Source organism: Melitaea cinxia, chromosome 25, assembly GCF_905220565.1.
Source record: "Melitaea cinxia chromosome 25, ilMelCinx1.1, whole genome shotgun sequence".
Classification (NCBI taxonomy): Eukaryota; Metazoa; Arthropoda; class Insecta; order Lepidoptera; family Nymphalidae; genus Melitaea; species Melitaea cinxia.
Window position 1 is genome coordinate 8494382 of NC_059418.1, and position 17591 is coordinate 8511972.

Below are 17591 nucleotides of genomic sequence, written 5' to 3' on the forward strand. Positions count from 1 at the left end.
TAAATAAAAAAAACCTTGTGCACCAACGGTATAATTTAAGGGTATACAAATTTTACATTCCATCAAATTCAATAAGACTTGTTACATATGGCATAATGTAAGCGCGATGTAAAAGACAGACATCGCCATCTATTAATAAATCTTAGAACTAATATTAACTTTAAGCTATAATAATGTAAGCGCGACTAAAAATACCAATAACGCCATCTATTAAAACTTCAGAACTTAAGTTGTAGTTCGTTTCGTAAAATTATCGTCCTTAGCGATCCAGGTAAGTCCGAGTGCTTTCGTTGATTCCTGATGTTTGAAGTCATAGACATTTGGGGAGCTGGGTGCTACATCAACACCCTCGAGTAGCGACTTCTCATTCGATGAAAATTTGCGAAGGTTAAATCCTCCCTCTTTGAGCAATTCGATTAAGTCATGCTGTAATGTTTTGGCTGAGATGACGTCATAACTACCACATAAAGCGTCATCCATGTAAAAATGCTGTTCTAACGCTTTTGCTGCTGTAGGAAAACGATGACGCTCATCAATAGCTAGCTGCTTAAGCGTCATCATTGCTAAAAATGGGGCTGATTTAGTGCCATATGTCACTGTGCTAAGCTGATATCTATTTAAAGGTTGATTTGAATTATCTCGCCAAACTATGCATTGATAACGTTGGTCATCGGGATGCAAAATAATTTGTCTGAACATTTTTTCTAGGTCAGCTGTAAAGGCGTATTTATATTGTCTCCATTTCAAAACCAAAATCAAAAGTTCTTGTTGTAAATTTGGGCCTCTGTATAAAACATCGTTCAGACTTACACCCGATGTCGTTTTACCCGATGCATTAAATACAACTCTAAGCGAAGTAGTAATAGAGTCGGGTCTTTCAATAGCGTGGTGCGGCATATAATATAATGGTGTCATATTCGCCTTTGTTATTAAGTGCATGTGACCTAAATTGATACACTCATTAATAAACTGCTTATAATTATAAGCTAAATTTTTATTTTTGTCGAATTTACGCTCAAGCTGATAAAATTGTGCGCAGGCTGTGGGTTCAGATAATCCTAACTTCTCATCAGCGTCAGAGTGAAGTGGAAGACGTACCACGTGCTTTCCATCGGATTGGCGAAAAGTAGTTTCCTTGTATTTTTGTAGACATTGATAATCTTCGAACGACATTTCCTCATTTTCGTTAATATCTTCAATGGACCAAAATTTGTGAATGCTATCTAAGTCCACCATGATGACATTACAGCTGTAGGATTTTACACTTCCGCACAAAATCCAGCCTAGCCGCGTCTGTTGCGCAATAGGCATGTTGTCATTTTCTTTGATGATTCCTCCCATAATTATAGAAGAATAAACATCAACGCCCAGTAATAAATCTATTGTTCTGCTACGATAAAATTCAGGGTCTGCAAGTTGTATATTTTTAATATATTCCCATGATGGTTTTGAGAATGATTTGTTAGGGAGATTGTTTACAGCGTGGCGCATGATAAATACATCTAGATTAAGCTGGTACGAGTCATGACAAGATGATAGGGTGATGTTCATAGTACCTTTGCAATTATTTTCTTTCGCTCCTACTCCTAAGATAACTCCCTTGCAGTGCTTACGAGGTAGTCCTAACCGTTGAGCGCCATTCTCGGTGATAATAGACGTTTGAGATCCCTGGTCGATAAGCGCTCGCATAGTATGAAGAGAGCCATCAACAGCTTGGACGTTGATCAGAGCGGTTGCTAATAAAATCTCCTGAGTGTCATCTAGTGACGCAATAGAGTTAGAAACGGTGCTGTTGAACTTTGTATTCGACGTTGCAGTGTTTGCTGATGCGGCAAAGGCTTCATGAACCAAAGTATGATGATTTAATTGGCACTTATGACATCTTTTTCTTGAAAAACATTCATTACCGTTATGATTATAAAGGCAATTTTGGCATAACGATAGCTTTTGAATTGTTTGTCGCTTAATATTTGGTTGATACGCTAAAAACGTTTCGCAATATGGAATGGCGTGATCTTTATTGCAAACGGGGCATTTTGTCTTCGCTGTTGACGTTAACCTACTTTTGCTATTAAAATTATTTGATTTAAATAATTGATTTTCATTGCTTACGTATGATTTAAATGTATATGGTTTTTTTAAATTTGAGGGCTGAGAAATATGTTGCGGATGCGGGATAGATTTTGAGGGATCTTGTTTTCGTTTAGAGGATTCTAGAGCGGTAAATTTGGCTTCTAAAAATTGTAATAAATCTTTTAAAACTGGTAAATCTCTCGGATGCTTGAGTGACTCGATGTAGTCGTTGTGAGTGTCCGCATCTAATTTCTGCGTGATTATATATACGATGATAGGGTCCCAGTTCTCTATACTGACTCCCAAGTTTTTGATAGCATTAAGGCATTCGTTGGTGGTGTCGTGAATCCTTTTAATTGAAATTGCGGACTGTTGCTGCATAATAGGCTGGTTAAAAAGGACACTCATGTGAGAATTAAAAATAAGTTTTGTGTTACTGTACCGGTTGTTTAAAAGATCCCAACATACTTGATAGTTGTCTGTAGTTATGTGTAGATGTTGCACTAGCTTTTCTGCTTCGCCCTTTAATTTACTTTTTAAAAACTGCATTTTTTGACTATTTGATAAGGCTCGATTTGTGTGGATGGTTTCGACAAACAAGTCTTTAAAGGATAACCACTGGTGGTAGCTCCCACTAAACACAGGGATATCCATTTTCGGGGTGGTTTTCTCCCGATAAAGATCAGACCACATCTTGCTGTTGATACTTTTTTTAATTTCGTTAAATTTCCGCTCGTAGCTGCTGAACATTTCTTCGTATTCTGGATCGTCTTCATATAGTTCGCTGTCTATTTCCCAGTGCAATGCGTCAATGATGGTCCAGCGTGATTGTACCGACTTCAAAATATCTTCGTATTCCCATTTTTCTGAGACAATGTCGAGATCGATGCTGCTAATTGTACGCTGAAATGCTTTAAAATTGCTTCTTTGCCTTCTCAACATTTCCTCTAATTTGCTGCTATTACCTTGGGTTCGCGAAGTTTCTTTATCGAATGATGTCACCGGACGTGACACGCTGCCAGACGACGGTATAGCTGTAAAGCCTGGCATTTGCAACAGGGTGGCTGGTTTTAGTACGCTTTTTTCTTTAGACTCACTGGGTAAAAAGGTGAGTAAACTGCGTGTGTCATTGTAAAAATCGGATGTTTTCTTATAGTAATGGCTAGTGAAATATTCGTTCGATTTGTCACCAGAATCGCAAAGCCTCAAATGGTTGTTTTGAAACTCCTGCCAATAACTCTCTAAAGTGCTGAGACGCTTTTTAATATGAGCCGGTGTCTTGCGTTCGGCATCGTCTTTTTTAAAATTGATTAAAAATTGATTCATAGCCTCCATGATCTGGGTTTGGCTAGCTAGAAGATCTTCCATTTTTATAAACTGATATAAATACTGATACTGCTGATAATAGAGAGCTGTAGACTCACCAAAGCTGCTGCTGGTTAACTTACGTGGCGGCCCTTACTGCGCTCGTAAAAAAGTCACTCGCGATATAAGTCCCGCTCACGATAAGCTCGAAGGACCAAAAAGATGTATGTTACACCTGAATTGCTGCTGCTGATTATGGTAGATAAAAGATATAAAAATAAATGTTAAAATATAAATATATTTGCTAATATTTAATTGATATGAATGAGCTCACGAACGCGCTGTACGATGATGATATGTGAACGTGAACTGATGTATGTAGCTAATGAATCGTGCAACTAACGTAAACTGCTGATCGGGCGATAGGTATGTGCGGCTGAACCGTACAGCCTATATTAAAGAAATGACGAGAAGGTCATAAAATAATAATTAAAAAATATTATTCGTTGAAAGACAATTGTAATTTATATAAATAAACAGAATCCCCGAAGTATATACGAAAATAACTTATTTACAGGATATTTGTATTCACCATTGTGAATTTTATTATTCTAATTTATCGATTGTGATGAAACAGGCCCAAGTGGCTTGTTCTACCTTCAGATAATGAAACAGTAACTTTTGTACTAAGTAAACTATACTACTATTTTTTATTTATAAAATAAATATAGGTATTTTAACTGATTTAAAAAAAAGAAGGTTGTTAATTTGATTGCATGTTTAGTGTATACCTCATAGCTTTTTACTAAGTATACCGATTTTCATGATTATTATTTCATTTAAAAACTGACGCATGTCATGTGTTGTCGTTCAAATGTGAGCAATATCTGATGAGTAGTTCTGAGTTATCTCTAGCAGTGCGTGTTTAACTTGACTTCACGACTATTACTCGTTGATGTACATTAAAGTCGATTTTTTAACGTGACAACGTCTAATATAGCGATTAACGTCGACTGCATTCACGAAAAAACAATAACTACTCTAGTATCTATTCGTAAGTTGTTTTCAGTTTTCTTTCATAATTTGTTTCATTGACTATTAGGTTGAATACCGTTATTATTCTGTTATTGTTTTGACATATCTAATAATATATTTGTTATTGTAGCCTGGTTGTAGTATTTACTTGGCACCAACTTCAAAATTATAAAATATTTATTTAATCATTTCTGATTAACTAAATCAAAATACGAATTACTTTGTACTAAGTAAATTTATTTTTCACTCTTTAGTTTCCTTTTTGAAGTCGTTTTTTTTTTTGTTAAAAATTATTTTATTTTACAATTTTTAGTGATGGGTAGACCTAACAAGGATGCTTTTTCTCTTATGTCGGGAGTTCGGAAACATACACAATACACAAGCACAAACACCCAGATCATGACAAACATCTATATGGCCAATACAAATGTCTGTCGTGCGCGGGGATTCAACCCACTAACACCAGCGCAACAGCCGGTGCTGTGACCGCTGCGCTAACGCATCGACATACTATGAGTAAAGTTCGCTATCAGGTGTACGTAATAACAACCGGGACTGACAGCCTAGCGTGTTCTCCGAGGCTAGATTGGGAGAACCACAAGTATTTAAATAAGTGCACATACAATTATACATACAACATAGTTTGCTTTTCGAAGTACGGCTGTTAAAAAATAAATCGGTATGTCTCACATTACGAAATAAAAATATTTTACAATACAAATATGTACAATGATTGGGACGCGATCTTTATATTATTTATTTATTTAAAAAAAAAACAAATAATATAATATATTTTATATATCATAACATAATGCTAATAATATAATATAATGATACAATATAACGTAGCATAATAATTATAATATGGTATAACGTAATCATGTTTAAGAAGTGATGAAATAATATGATTAACTTCCTTATAACTTTAAGCATTAAATCTCATTAAGCCCGTTTTGTAAACGGATAATTTTATTGCTAGTTGAAATCTGCGTGGCTTTGCTCGATCTTAACGGTGCGACGGTTCACAGAACTGATTCACACAATTCGATCTTAGAACTGAACAAGATCGTCCGATGTTTCCGTGATTTTGATACTTTGAATAAAATTATTTTTTTCTCGTGAAAACAGAAACAGTATATTTTACTTAATATTTAATTTTCATTTCAACATGTAGTCATTTGTATAAAAATATTGATCTCACAGAAGAGGTTTAGATATTATGAACGCGAAACACACATGTATGTGACTATACATAGGTACATATATCATTCAATTTATTGTGAAATGAATACTTAAGTAATCAAAAGAAAACTGAATGTTCATACAAGACAAACAACACGTATATCTGTTAAGCAGAATTACGAATGATCTTCAATCACTTTCCGTGATCTGGCTTTTACTGGTCAGTGTGACATTTACAGCACAACAATTGTAAGTATACCTCATACAATAATATCATGTATAATTTTATTATACCCACTTTAGTAAGAATTGAAAGTATCAAGACGATTGGTCTGAGCTACATCCGGCAGGGAGCGCTCTTATCGCGGCTTGTAGTATGAATTTTAATATTTAATTAAAACTTGCTGTAGGGTTGAATATAAACGTGTCATAACACTGTTTAGAGTAAGGAGTGAGATATCGTCTTAAATATAAGTTTCTCAAAGTGGACCATCTGTAACTGATCAAATTACTTTTTGTTTTTCTCGATTACGAATAATGAACTGCGCTGGCAAGATTTTTGTTCTTGTATATATTAAGTAGGTATATTAATTTCAAACATTTATTTTAGGCCCCTGTGAGTGACGTTTACAGTTTTAATTAAAAATTTAACTGTTTACCATAAAGAATAGATTGGATATACATTAGATTGGATGTCTCATTCATATTTTTAAAAACAGCTGAAAATTTATATATTATTATAGATTATTAAATATATTATTATATTAATAATTATTATATATTATTAAATATATATTTTAACTGAGGTAGAGCACAGCAGGAATTTCCTGCTCAAAATATGGAGCAGCCTGACTGGGGTAGTACCTCGACCGTACAGCAGATCACAGCAAAATAATACTGTTTTCAAGCAGTATTGTGTCCCTGTTGGTGAGTAAGGTGACCAGAGCTCCTGGGGGGATTGGGAATTGGGTCGGCAACGCGCTTGCGGTGATTCTGGTGTTGCAAGTGTCTATGAGTTACGGTGTAGTGTATTAGCTCATTATAGCGTATTATATTATATTAGCGTATATACATATATACATATATACCTCCCGTGACCATGGTTGCTGTAAAGTATCCGAAACGTCGGGAATCAAAAGTTAACAATAAACCGCGATAAAATCCGAAAAAAGTGTTTTATTAAATGAGTAAAATTCGCGTAAACATTAGAAAACAGTATATACATATATCCTAAACCTAAGTATAAATTACGTGAGTAACATATTAAAAAAGTAGTCTTACTAAAGCATTCGACATGGTTTGATTTCCATCTCCCATTACAACCTTTATATGGCGACCCTGCCAGGATCCGTCTATGCTGTGTGTCGCGTGTGTGAAAATGAAACTTTATATTATTGAACATTGGACTTTAGTTGTGAGCAGTTATTGAGTTAATTTTTTTTTAATATTTTCTTCTGAGAATGTGCCAGTCCAAGGTTGAAAAAGAAGATGTGTTCATCACTCAAAATTCTGCTGGAGGTATGATTTCCGCGAACAACGAGATCTTAAAATATCATTTATCGACAATAAGCATCGTGCTGATAGTGATATGTACAATTTTATTTCTGGGAATTTGCTATTTTTTATACAAGCAATACAAGAATTGCCACCAATCCTGGATTCGAGCGCAGATTTCACGAGATATTATCCGACGTTCCCTGACCAGAAGCAGAGCTCCTGGTGAGATGTACGAGTGCAGCATTCGAGGCAATGATCCCAATAACACCAAATAATACCAGTACCCAGGGTTTGTAAATGAAGAGTGTTATGCGCGCATTCCTATGGACATTATATAACATAAGTATATAGAATTAATTATGTTTACATTATTTTTATTATGCGGCAATATTTAGATTTTATGATTATTATTACTATATTTTATTGTTAATGTTATTAAGACTTACGTTTAAGTCAAATATTTAATATGATATGACTGAATCTGATCTTAATCAATTGTATACACAGTTAAAAGATATTAAGACGTATCTTATTAAAATAGGCCCAAGTAGAAGAAAAGGTGAAATTTTTATTAGAAAAATTAAAGAGGCCGATAATTTGGTTCATAGATTTAATTTAAATTTGGAATTATTAAATAAGTTATCTGATAAATTTAAGGTCGATGAATGTTTAAGAATAGAGAAAATAAGTACATGTTTTTTCGAATTGTATGAATCTATCATAGATTTATGTAGTAGTTTGTCTTCTGAAAAAATAAACAAAAATATGGCTAAGTTTGATCTTAAGATTGCTATGAATTTATTACCGATTGCATCCGATGATGAGGTCAGTATCAAACAACTTATTGACAGCATAGAATATTACATGTTAGAACTCGACGAGGACTCGAAGAAAAAATTAATTAATTTCGTACTAAAAAATTGACTCTCACAAAATGCAAAATTAAAATTAGAAACTAGTTATGATAATATTGAAAGTCTAATTCGGGCAATAAAATGTAATTTATTACCTAAAAAGTCCGCACCCGCTATCCAAGCTAAGTTAAATCGGTTTGAACAAAATAATTTGTCAATTGAAGAATATGGTAGGCAAATAACAAATATGTTGGAGAGTGAAAAAAACAGAACTGCCTTCCTCACATTCGCGAGAAAGGCTGTCAATATAGCCGCAAAAAGGAACAGCACGACCGCTCCACCACCTGCTGTAATACCCACGCAGAGCGTTAACACCGTCTTCCACGCAACACACACCCAAACACACAACGCACAACTACAAACACAGCAAAACTGTGTCCAACAAGCCACTCAGAGAAACAGCTCAACGGCTCCGCGGATTTCTCCTGGCCGCACCCTTCTGGGTCAAATAACAAAGGTCATGCCCTCCTCGCTGCAGAAACTGTTCAGGAATAGAGCCGACCAAAACGCACCTCCGCAACCGACCCACAGCGGGATGACACAATCCTCGCTTAGCGAAGGGAACGGAAGCGAAGTAGTGGGAATTAAAACCAGATGCGTGGCTCTGTTCATGGACAGCGAAGTAGAGAGGATGGGAATAAGTTTCTGTCGTTCCGAAGGACGCGATCGGCTGGCGATTTCGCCGGGGCTCGCTTTACTGTTAAAGGGTAGCACGCAAAAGACAAGTATAAAGCGCACTAAAATCACAGCGCTATCGCAAGAACAGAAGGGCGACTCGACCTACCGTCTGGTGCGTTTGAATAACAAATCCATCGTGCTGTTCGAGTGGGGAGAGACGTCCCCCTTTACGCAGTCTAGTGTGTGGCTACGCCGGTTGAGCGAGACCCCCGGTGGAATCCCCAAAAGAATTAGCGTGGATTCGATGAGGGTCGGATATGATAGAGGTGACGTATCTGATAGGTACGGTTGCCTAATGGCCTCCAAGTACAGTGAGGTCATAGTCTACGAAGACAGGGGGGAGGATCTCGGATATCTAAGACCGAAATCCATAACACCAACACCTCCTGCATCTCCGGCCGACGACGAGTCCACGCTCTGCGGCTCGGAGCGCCTACAACAACGGATCGAGACCCAGAAGGCAGAGCGAATTAAGGCAAAAGCCACACCTGAACCTAAGCCGAGCTCGATGCCATTGGCGACCTTTATCCACGCAACCATCTCCCCAAAACCAGGCAAGCTCCCGCATCACCTCTCTCCCAAAAAGGCTGGACAAGGTGAGCGGCAATCGGCGGCGCTGAGCAGGTTCACCAGAGACAATAGTCCGAGGCACCCGGAGGCGTCACCGGCCGCTCGTACTAAGGCCGACATGGGACATGTAACACCGCCGAGACTTCGACCTGCCTCCACACCGCTACAACATGCGGAGAACGCCCTAATCGAGTTCCTGGCGATAATAAAGGCAAACCGCGAGGTAAGCCTGGCCACCTGCAAAAAGATCATGCAGGCCTACCAGTACGATCACCAAAGATTACTGGAGGTGGAACTCGAGGAAGCCGAAGCGGCCATATACAACAGTGAAACCCGACAAATACTCAAGGGCAAGATGTCGGGTAGGTATATGGCAGCATATAACAGCACAGCAGGCTTCGTGAGCGCAGTCGAGTCGGAGGGGAATGACGAGGAGCCACAAACCTTCGAAACACCTGAAGGGGACCCAGTGGTGGTAGTGGCCAGATGCACGAAAGTAATGCTGGGGGACCGGATGCTACGGATGGCGAAAACCATCTCGGGTGACCGGGACGGCTTACCGACCGTGCCCTGGGAACTACCATCACTGGAGTGGATAAACGGGGTACCGGGATGCGGCAAGACAACTCGCATAGTCGGGGACTTCGATGAGGACACGGAGGTCGTGATTACGACCACAGTCGAGGCGGCCAAAGACTTAAAAGAAAAACTGGCGCACCGCTACGGCAACAAAGCCAAGCAAAAGGTGCGCACTATGGCCTCCGTTCTAGTTAATGGGTTCAACGAGGGCTCAAAAATCAACCGCCTAACGGTGGACGAGGCCCTTATGAACCACTTCGGAGCCATAGTAATGGCCGCCCGACTATCGGGAGCTCAGAAGGTAGTCCTTATCGGAGACATAAACCAGCTGCCGTACATCGACAGGGACAACCTGTTCGAAATGCGGTACTGCAGACCAACCCGGATAACAACCATCTCGTGCGAGTTGTCATGCACGCATCGAAATCCCAAAGATGTAGCCCTTGCCATCAGCGAAGTTTATAAAGACGTATACAGCTCAAGCCCAAAGATCCGATCTTTGCGAGTGGAGAGCCTCACGGGCGCGCGTATTCCTGCAAGAAGAGACCGAACCTTATACCTGGTCTTTACGCAAGAGGAGAAGAGGTTGCTGACTGACCAGGGATACGGATCCGGGGAGGGATCGCGCGTCTTAACCATCCACGAGGCGCAGGGCCAGACCTACGAGGACGTCATTGTCCTCCAGACGAAGGCGAGGAGGCTCAGGATCCACGACAGCGTTTCGCACGCTGTAGTCGCGGTGACTAGACACACCAACACCTGTGTCTATTACACCGACGACCGTGACGACGCAATTGGTCGCTTTGTGGCGAGGGCAGCGAAGACCGCGGATAAGAAAATACTCGAGCACAGTCTCAAGATGGCGATTCATCACAGAGATGCCGCCGTCACTGAGAGTGTGCTCGACATGTTGAAAACTATTGACGTGTGAAGACACTTGTTGAATAAATAAATAGTGTGTATATAAACATAAGTACTAAGTGCTAAATTAAATACGATTAATTATATAAATATAAATAATAATTACTAAATTAAATAGGATTAATTACATATAACATAACGTGTACAAATTATTTATACTTAACATGTGTAACAAATTAATTAAGATTAATTATATAATATTAATTTAAAAAAAAAATACATATATGGTGATAAATTTATAAGAATATATATAAAAAAAAAACAAAAAACGAAAAAAAAAAAAAAACTTACTAACAGTAACCTAGGCTAAGTGTATATTGTAAGTAGGCCAGTAGGCCATAAGTGTATATATAAGGTAACTAGGAAATAAGTGTACATATATGATAACTAGCATATAAGTGTAAATATAAACTTAGATAATAAAAATAACAGTATAAATACAAAAATTTCAAGAAATGTACACAGCTTCTACCCCTGGACAGTTGTAAGATAAAAGTGAAGAAAAGGAAAAAGTAATAATAAATAGTAGTAATTATATATATAAGTAAATTAAGATAGCATAACTTTAAATTTTGGTCGGTGGACTCACGTGGGATTAGTGATACTAAGCTTAGTTTAATTAGTCTCTAAGTTGCATATGTAGGTGCCAAGGTATCGAGAGTAACAAACAAATAATTGGAATAACAAGAGCACGGGCATTATAAGCCCGTGGATATATATCGTTATAAAAAAAAAAAAAAAAAAAAAAATAACAAATATGTTTGTAGACTTGACGATATCTCAGTCGGAGGGTAACGAATCTGACTGAAGTTTTAAAACCGAGAAATGAAAAACAAGCTATTAAAATATTTGCTGACGGACTAAGAAACCGTCGTCTCGGAACTATTGTTACAGCTAGAAATTACTCGTCCTTGAACGACGCGGTGCAAGCGGCCCTAGACGAAGACCGCTCATCAGTTCACTCCGGAGACGTTTTGACTATGCGTCATCAAAATTATAATCAATATTATAATTACAGAGGTCGTAGGAATTTCAACACTAGACAATCCAGAGGTCACCGTGGTCACGGCACGTACTTTCAACATCATACCCAAAATCCATCTTTTAGAGGTCGAAACGCGGAACGAGGCTGGAGACGCGGTAATTTTCGAGGAACTTCAAGGCCACAAAATAATAAAAGTAAGTTGTATTATAATAATTACAATAAAAAGAATCAAGGGTCGAGCAGACAGCAAACCATGCATATTTTGACAAATTCAAATGATAAAAATTCTAATCCTGACAACTCTAATAATTTTTTTCGTGACTAAAAATATCATATTATCATCTAATAGTACTTGTTATGTAACTATAAATTCATCAAACAATTATTCTTATAACTTATTACTTGACACTGGCGCCTCAATTTCAGCTGTTAAGTATAAACATATCATTGCACAGAACATTCCAATCCATAAAGAGAATCTTGTAGTCAGCGGTCTGGGAGGTAAAATCAACGCTATCGGATATGTTTGTCTAGATCTTTTGATTGGGGATCAAATTATAAAGCATCAATTTTATGTTTTTGATTCATTGCCATGTAAGGCTAATGGCATACTTGGACATGATTTCTTTAATAAATATTACGCGATCTTGAACTTTAATGCTTGTTCATTAACATTGTGGAATCAAGGTATTAAGATAAATTTACCTATACACATGGGAAATAATTTGTTAAATATACCAGCGCGATCTGAATCTATACATTTTATTCACACTAATATGATTGAAGAATGTGTAGTTAGTCCATCTGAAATTCAAAGTGGAATTTTTATCGCTAGTACCTTAGTTAAACCGACAGACGGACAAATACCTATACGTATCTTAAATACAACTGAACAAGATTTACAATTGAAAATTAATGATTTTAAACCCATTATTTTCTTAGCTAGTGATTTTCATATTTGTTCTTTTGAAAAAACACCTAATAATTCGGAACGAGTTAAAGAGTTATTGTCAATCTTACAACTAGATCACTTAAACAAAGAGGAGAAAAGTAGCATTTTATCCTTATGTGCTAAATACAATGATATTTTTTATATTAAAGGTGATAAATTAAACACAACGAAATTATATAAGCATTCTATTATTTTAAAACCTAATACAGTACCAGTGTATTCCAAGCCTTATCGACTTCCCCATTCACAAAAGGAAGAAGTTAAAAAACAAATAGATAATTTATTAAAAGAAGGTATTATAGAGCCATGTAATAGTGAATGGAGTAGCCCTGTTCTTTTAGTACCCAAACGTTCTGACGGAGATAAAAAATGGCGTTTGGTAATAGACTATCGAAAACTCAATAATTGTATCGTAGATGACAAGTTTCCACTCCCGAATATTAACGAAATTTTAGATTCACTCTCGGGGTGCATTTATTTTTCACATTTGGACTTAAATCAAGGATTTTACAATATTGAGTTAGAAGAAAATAGTAGGAAATATACCGCATTCTCTTCTGGTCAATATCAAATGACTAGACTTCCTATGGGGCTCAAAACTAGCCCTAGTTCCTTTTCACGCATGATGACTATGGCAATGGCGGGACTCACATATGATAAATGCCTTTGTTATCTTGACGATCTAATAATTATGGGAAAAAATTTAGAAGATCATAATAAAAATTTAATTGAAGTCTTTGAAAGGATTCGGAACTTTAATTTAAAATTAAACCCGTCTAAATGCGATTTTCTTAAAAAGCAACTACTTTATTTAGGGCACGTTGTTTCTAGCGAAGGTGTCCTACCCGATCCTGAAAAGATTAGTGTTATTAAAAATTACCCGGTTCCACATAATGTTGATGAGACTAGGAGGTTTGTAGCATTGGCAAATTTTTATCGAAAATTCATACCAAAATTTGCAGAAATTGCATATCCTTTAAACGCGTTGTGTCGTAAAAATATTAAATTTAATTGGGACAAAAATTGTCAAAAATCGTTTGAAACTTTAAAATATCATATAATATCGCCTCCAATATTACAATATCCCGATTTTTCCGAGAAAAATCAATTTATAATCCAAACAGATGCCTCAGGCTATGCAATTGGAGCTATTTTATCGAATTCAGATAATCGCCCTGTTGCTTTTGCCAGTAGAACCCTTAATAAAGCCGAAAAAAATTATCCAACCATTGAAAAGGAGTTATTAGCGGTGGTTTGGGCTGTTAAGCATTTTAGACCTTATGTGTACGGCCGAAGTTTCAAAATTATTACAGATCACAAGCCTTTAATTTATCTATTTAATATGAAAGATCCATCCAGTAGATTACTTAAATTTAGACTCGTGCTTGAAGAGTATGACTATGTTATTGAATATGTGACAGGCAAAGAGAATGCAGCTGCAGATGCATTATCTCGTGTGACTGTGACTTCGAAAGAATTGAAAGAGATGAATGAAAGTATATTTGTGATGACGCGTGCTCAAAGACGAAGAATGAGTGATATGAAAGCACTGAATTCAAATTCCCAAATTGATACTACGAATAACGGCAACACTTGGCCTGATCAACCACGTGTCGTCGATATTCATAAAAAACCCAAAAATTCGGTAGAATTACGCTTTATAGATAAACATAACTTGAATATACTAAGGAATAAGAATAAAATAAATTATGAAAATAGTATTTTTTCGTACGATAGCGCTCACTTTAATTTATTTATAAATCCAGCTTCTCAATCACAAATTTCGCGAGCCGAATTTGCGAGAGAGCTGAGTAAGTTTTGTAAAAAAATGTCGATCGACGAAATATACATAATAAAAAATAAAAATAACTATATATTTGTAGAAAAGCTAGTGAGCGAAATTAAAAACTATAAAAACTGGGAGGGCCCTCGTTTATGTATTTTAAAAGATGTTGAGCGTATTGAAAATATTGACGATAGGAAAGTAATATTAAACGATTATCATCTGTTGCCCACAAGTGGCCACGCGGGCATCAGAAGAATGATAAATAATATTAAAAAATATTACTTTTGGCCTGGGATTGAAAAGGATGTAACGAATTTTGTTAGTAAATGTTTTAAATGTCAAAAGCAAAAATATACAGTTTCGCTGAAAGAGCCAATGTCAATTACTTCTACTGCAAATACTGCATTCGAAAAAGTATTTTTAGATTTAGTAGGACCACTTGATAGAGATAGCAATAATTACATGTATATTCTCACATTACAATGCGAGTTGTCAAAATATGTATGCGCAATGCCTCTCACGACAAAATCATCACTCGAGGTCGCCCGAGCCTTTGTTACAGATTTTATTCTTAGGTACGGTATACCGAAAGAGATAGCAACAGACAGAGGTACAGAATTCATGGCGGATACTTTTAAAGAGGTATGTAAACTTTTGAATATTTCTAAATTGAATTCCACAGCATATCATCACCAAAGTATTGGCGCACTAGAAAATAGTCACAAAAGTTTAAATTCATTTTTAAGAATCAATACAGAACAAAGACCAGAAACATGGAGTTATTGGTTGCCGTGGTGTTTTGCATACCCAGTTTACGCCGTATGAACTAGTTTTTGGGAAAAAATGCAGCTTGCCAAGTAATCTTACAAAAACTATTGAACCCTTATATAATCATGATAATTATCCCCTCGAACTTAAATACAGATTACAAGTATCGCAAACGGAGGCGCGTAACAATTTAATTAACAGTAAGCTTAGTAGGAAAAAGAAATATGATACTTATACAAATACTTTCACATATAAACCCAATGACAAAATCCTTATTAAAAATGAGACTGGTAATAAATTAAAAACTCTATACTCTGGACCCTACAATGTAATTAGAGATTTATCACCAAATGTAGAAGTCGAAATAAACGGAAAATTAGACATCATTCATAAAAATCGAACTAAGCCTTATTATGAATAACAAAGAAACAAGACTCGATATATGTTTGTTTATCTTTAAGTATAATTGTGACTCACTTAATTATTATTGCATGATATAATTAATATAGACTTGACACTGTTTTTTTGTATTATTGTTTGATAACAATAAATGATTAAAATGTGTCTATAAAGAAAAAAAAAGTAAACTATTTTGACGTAAAATAGATTAAGCATATATTATTGTAACCTATTATAATTATAGTAAATGTGACATTTATTCAATTTTTATTTTAAAATGATATTGTTTAATGTTATGTTAGCATATTTTTAACATATTTTATATCCAGGTTACTTGTATGTTAGATTAGTTTTTAGAAAAAAAAAAATTGTACTGTTAATTTTTTTTTTTTTTTTTGCTCCCGATGGGAGGTGTAGTGTATTAGCTCATTATAGCGTATTATATTATATTAGCGTATATACATATATCCTAAACCTAAGTATAAATTACGTGAGTAACATATTAAAAAAGTAGTCTTACTAAAGCATTCGACATGGTTTGATTTCCATCTCCCATTACAACCTTTATAACGGTAATCGCTTACCATCAGGTGAGCCGTACGCTTGTTTGCCGACCTCGTGACATAAAAAAAGGCTATTATGTACAATATAGGTAGATTTTTTTATCGGAGGTTAAATTTTTTATTACTTCTGACTCTACCTTAATTCCGGTGCTGCAGTAAGTGTACTCATGCTGCGTACTGCGACTATCACGCGTTATTTTCGAACAAATTTACGTAAAAACGATCTTTACTGCAAATTCAAATTACGATACAAATTGACCTTTAACGACTGACAAATAGACACTTTTAAACAAAATAACGCGTCAGGCATAATATTCTAATAAAATTAGTAACATTGCGTGCTAGAATATAGGTATAGAGATTCGAAAAATACCCAAAACTGAATCGGAGCACCCCACTGTCCACGTGATCTTCTGCCCTACCCCTAGAGTGTTTTTTTTTAGTCGGAGGCGCGGAGGAAGGGCTGCATTTCCCGCAGCGCCGGAGCCAAGCGTTACTCTAACCTTAAAGGTGGTAGGCTAATTTTAACCTCAAAACTTCAAGCACGATATCTCTGTAACAACGAGGTTTACACGAAAATAGTTGTCCGGGGGGATGAAAAACCCACATTGCCTCCCACCCCCCACACCCCCTTTCCCCCCAAACCCCATAAATTTCTCGCCGGGTTTGTACAAAAAAAAAATATTTTAGCTAAGCCTACGGTTCTCCTATTATTAGCCATGATGAGAAATTAAAGGCAAAAGCAACATCATTCATCATTACAGCCTATACAGTCCACTGCTGGACATAGGCCTCCACAAGTTTACGTCAAAAATAACGTGAACTCATGTGTTTTGCCCATAGTCACCACGCTGGGCAGGCGGGTTGGTGACCGCAGTACTGGCTTTGTCGCACCAAAGACGCTGCTGCCCGTCTTCGGCCTGTGTATTTCAAAGCCAGCAGTTGGATGGTTATCCCGCCATCGGTCGGCTTCTTAAGTTCCAAGATGGTTGTGGAACCTTGTGAAAAGCAACATAATAATTATGAAATAAAGACCTAATGGACGTACTTACAAAAAATAATTTTTGTGTCGGTTCGGATTCGTAATTTATTTTGAAACTGCCGTCACATAAAAATTACAAAATAAAACAGTATAAAAATGAGCCTTAATGAGACCTTTTAATAATAATAATAATAAAAAATACTCTTTATTGTACACAATTAAAAGAAACAGAGCTGAGAGCTTAAGAAATTATTCCAATTTAAATTGTACGCCACAATTTTGAGTGAATTTCCCCCACGAGACAAAGGCTATCGTCCACTAGCCAATACCACAAGGAATCTAATTTTTTTACCGACTGCAACACGCTTACATCAACTTGATTACCTACCAATATACATTACA

General features: G+C 36.5%; 1 protein-coding gene across 1 annotated transcript; it reads right to left on the reverse strand.

Annotated features, from left to right (window-relative positions):
* Positions 1-225: 225 nt before the first annotated feature.
* Positions 226-3441, reverse strand: LOC123666100. Its single transcript, XM_045600307.1, has one exon. It carries the CDS (start codon positions 3439-3441, stop codon positions 226-228), a length of 3216 nt encoding a protein of 1071 aa, XP_045456263.1.
* Between the last annotated feature and the right edge of the window lie 14150 nt (positions 3442-17591).

What these genes read in the sequence shown, in the direction of transcription:
- LOC123666100 (XM_045600307.1), bottom strand. Translation starts at nt 3,441, where the DNA reads ATGGAAGATCTTCTAGCTAGCCAAACCCAGATCATGGAGGCTATGAAT.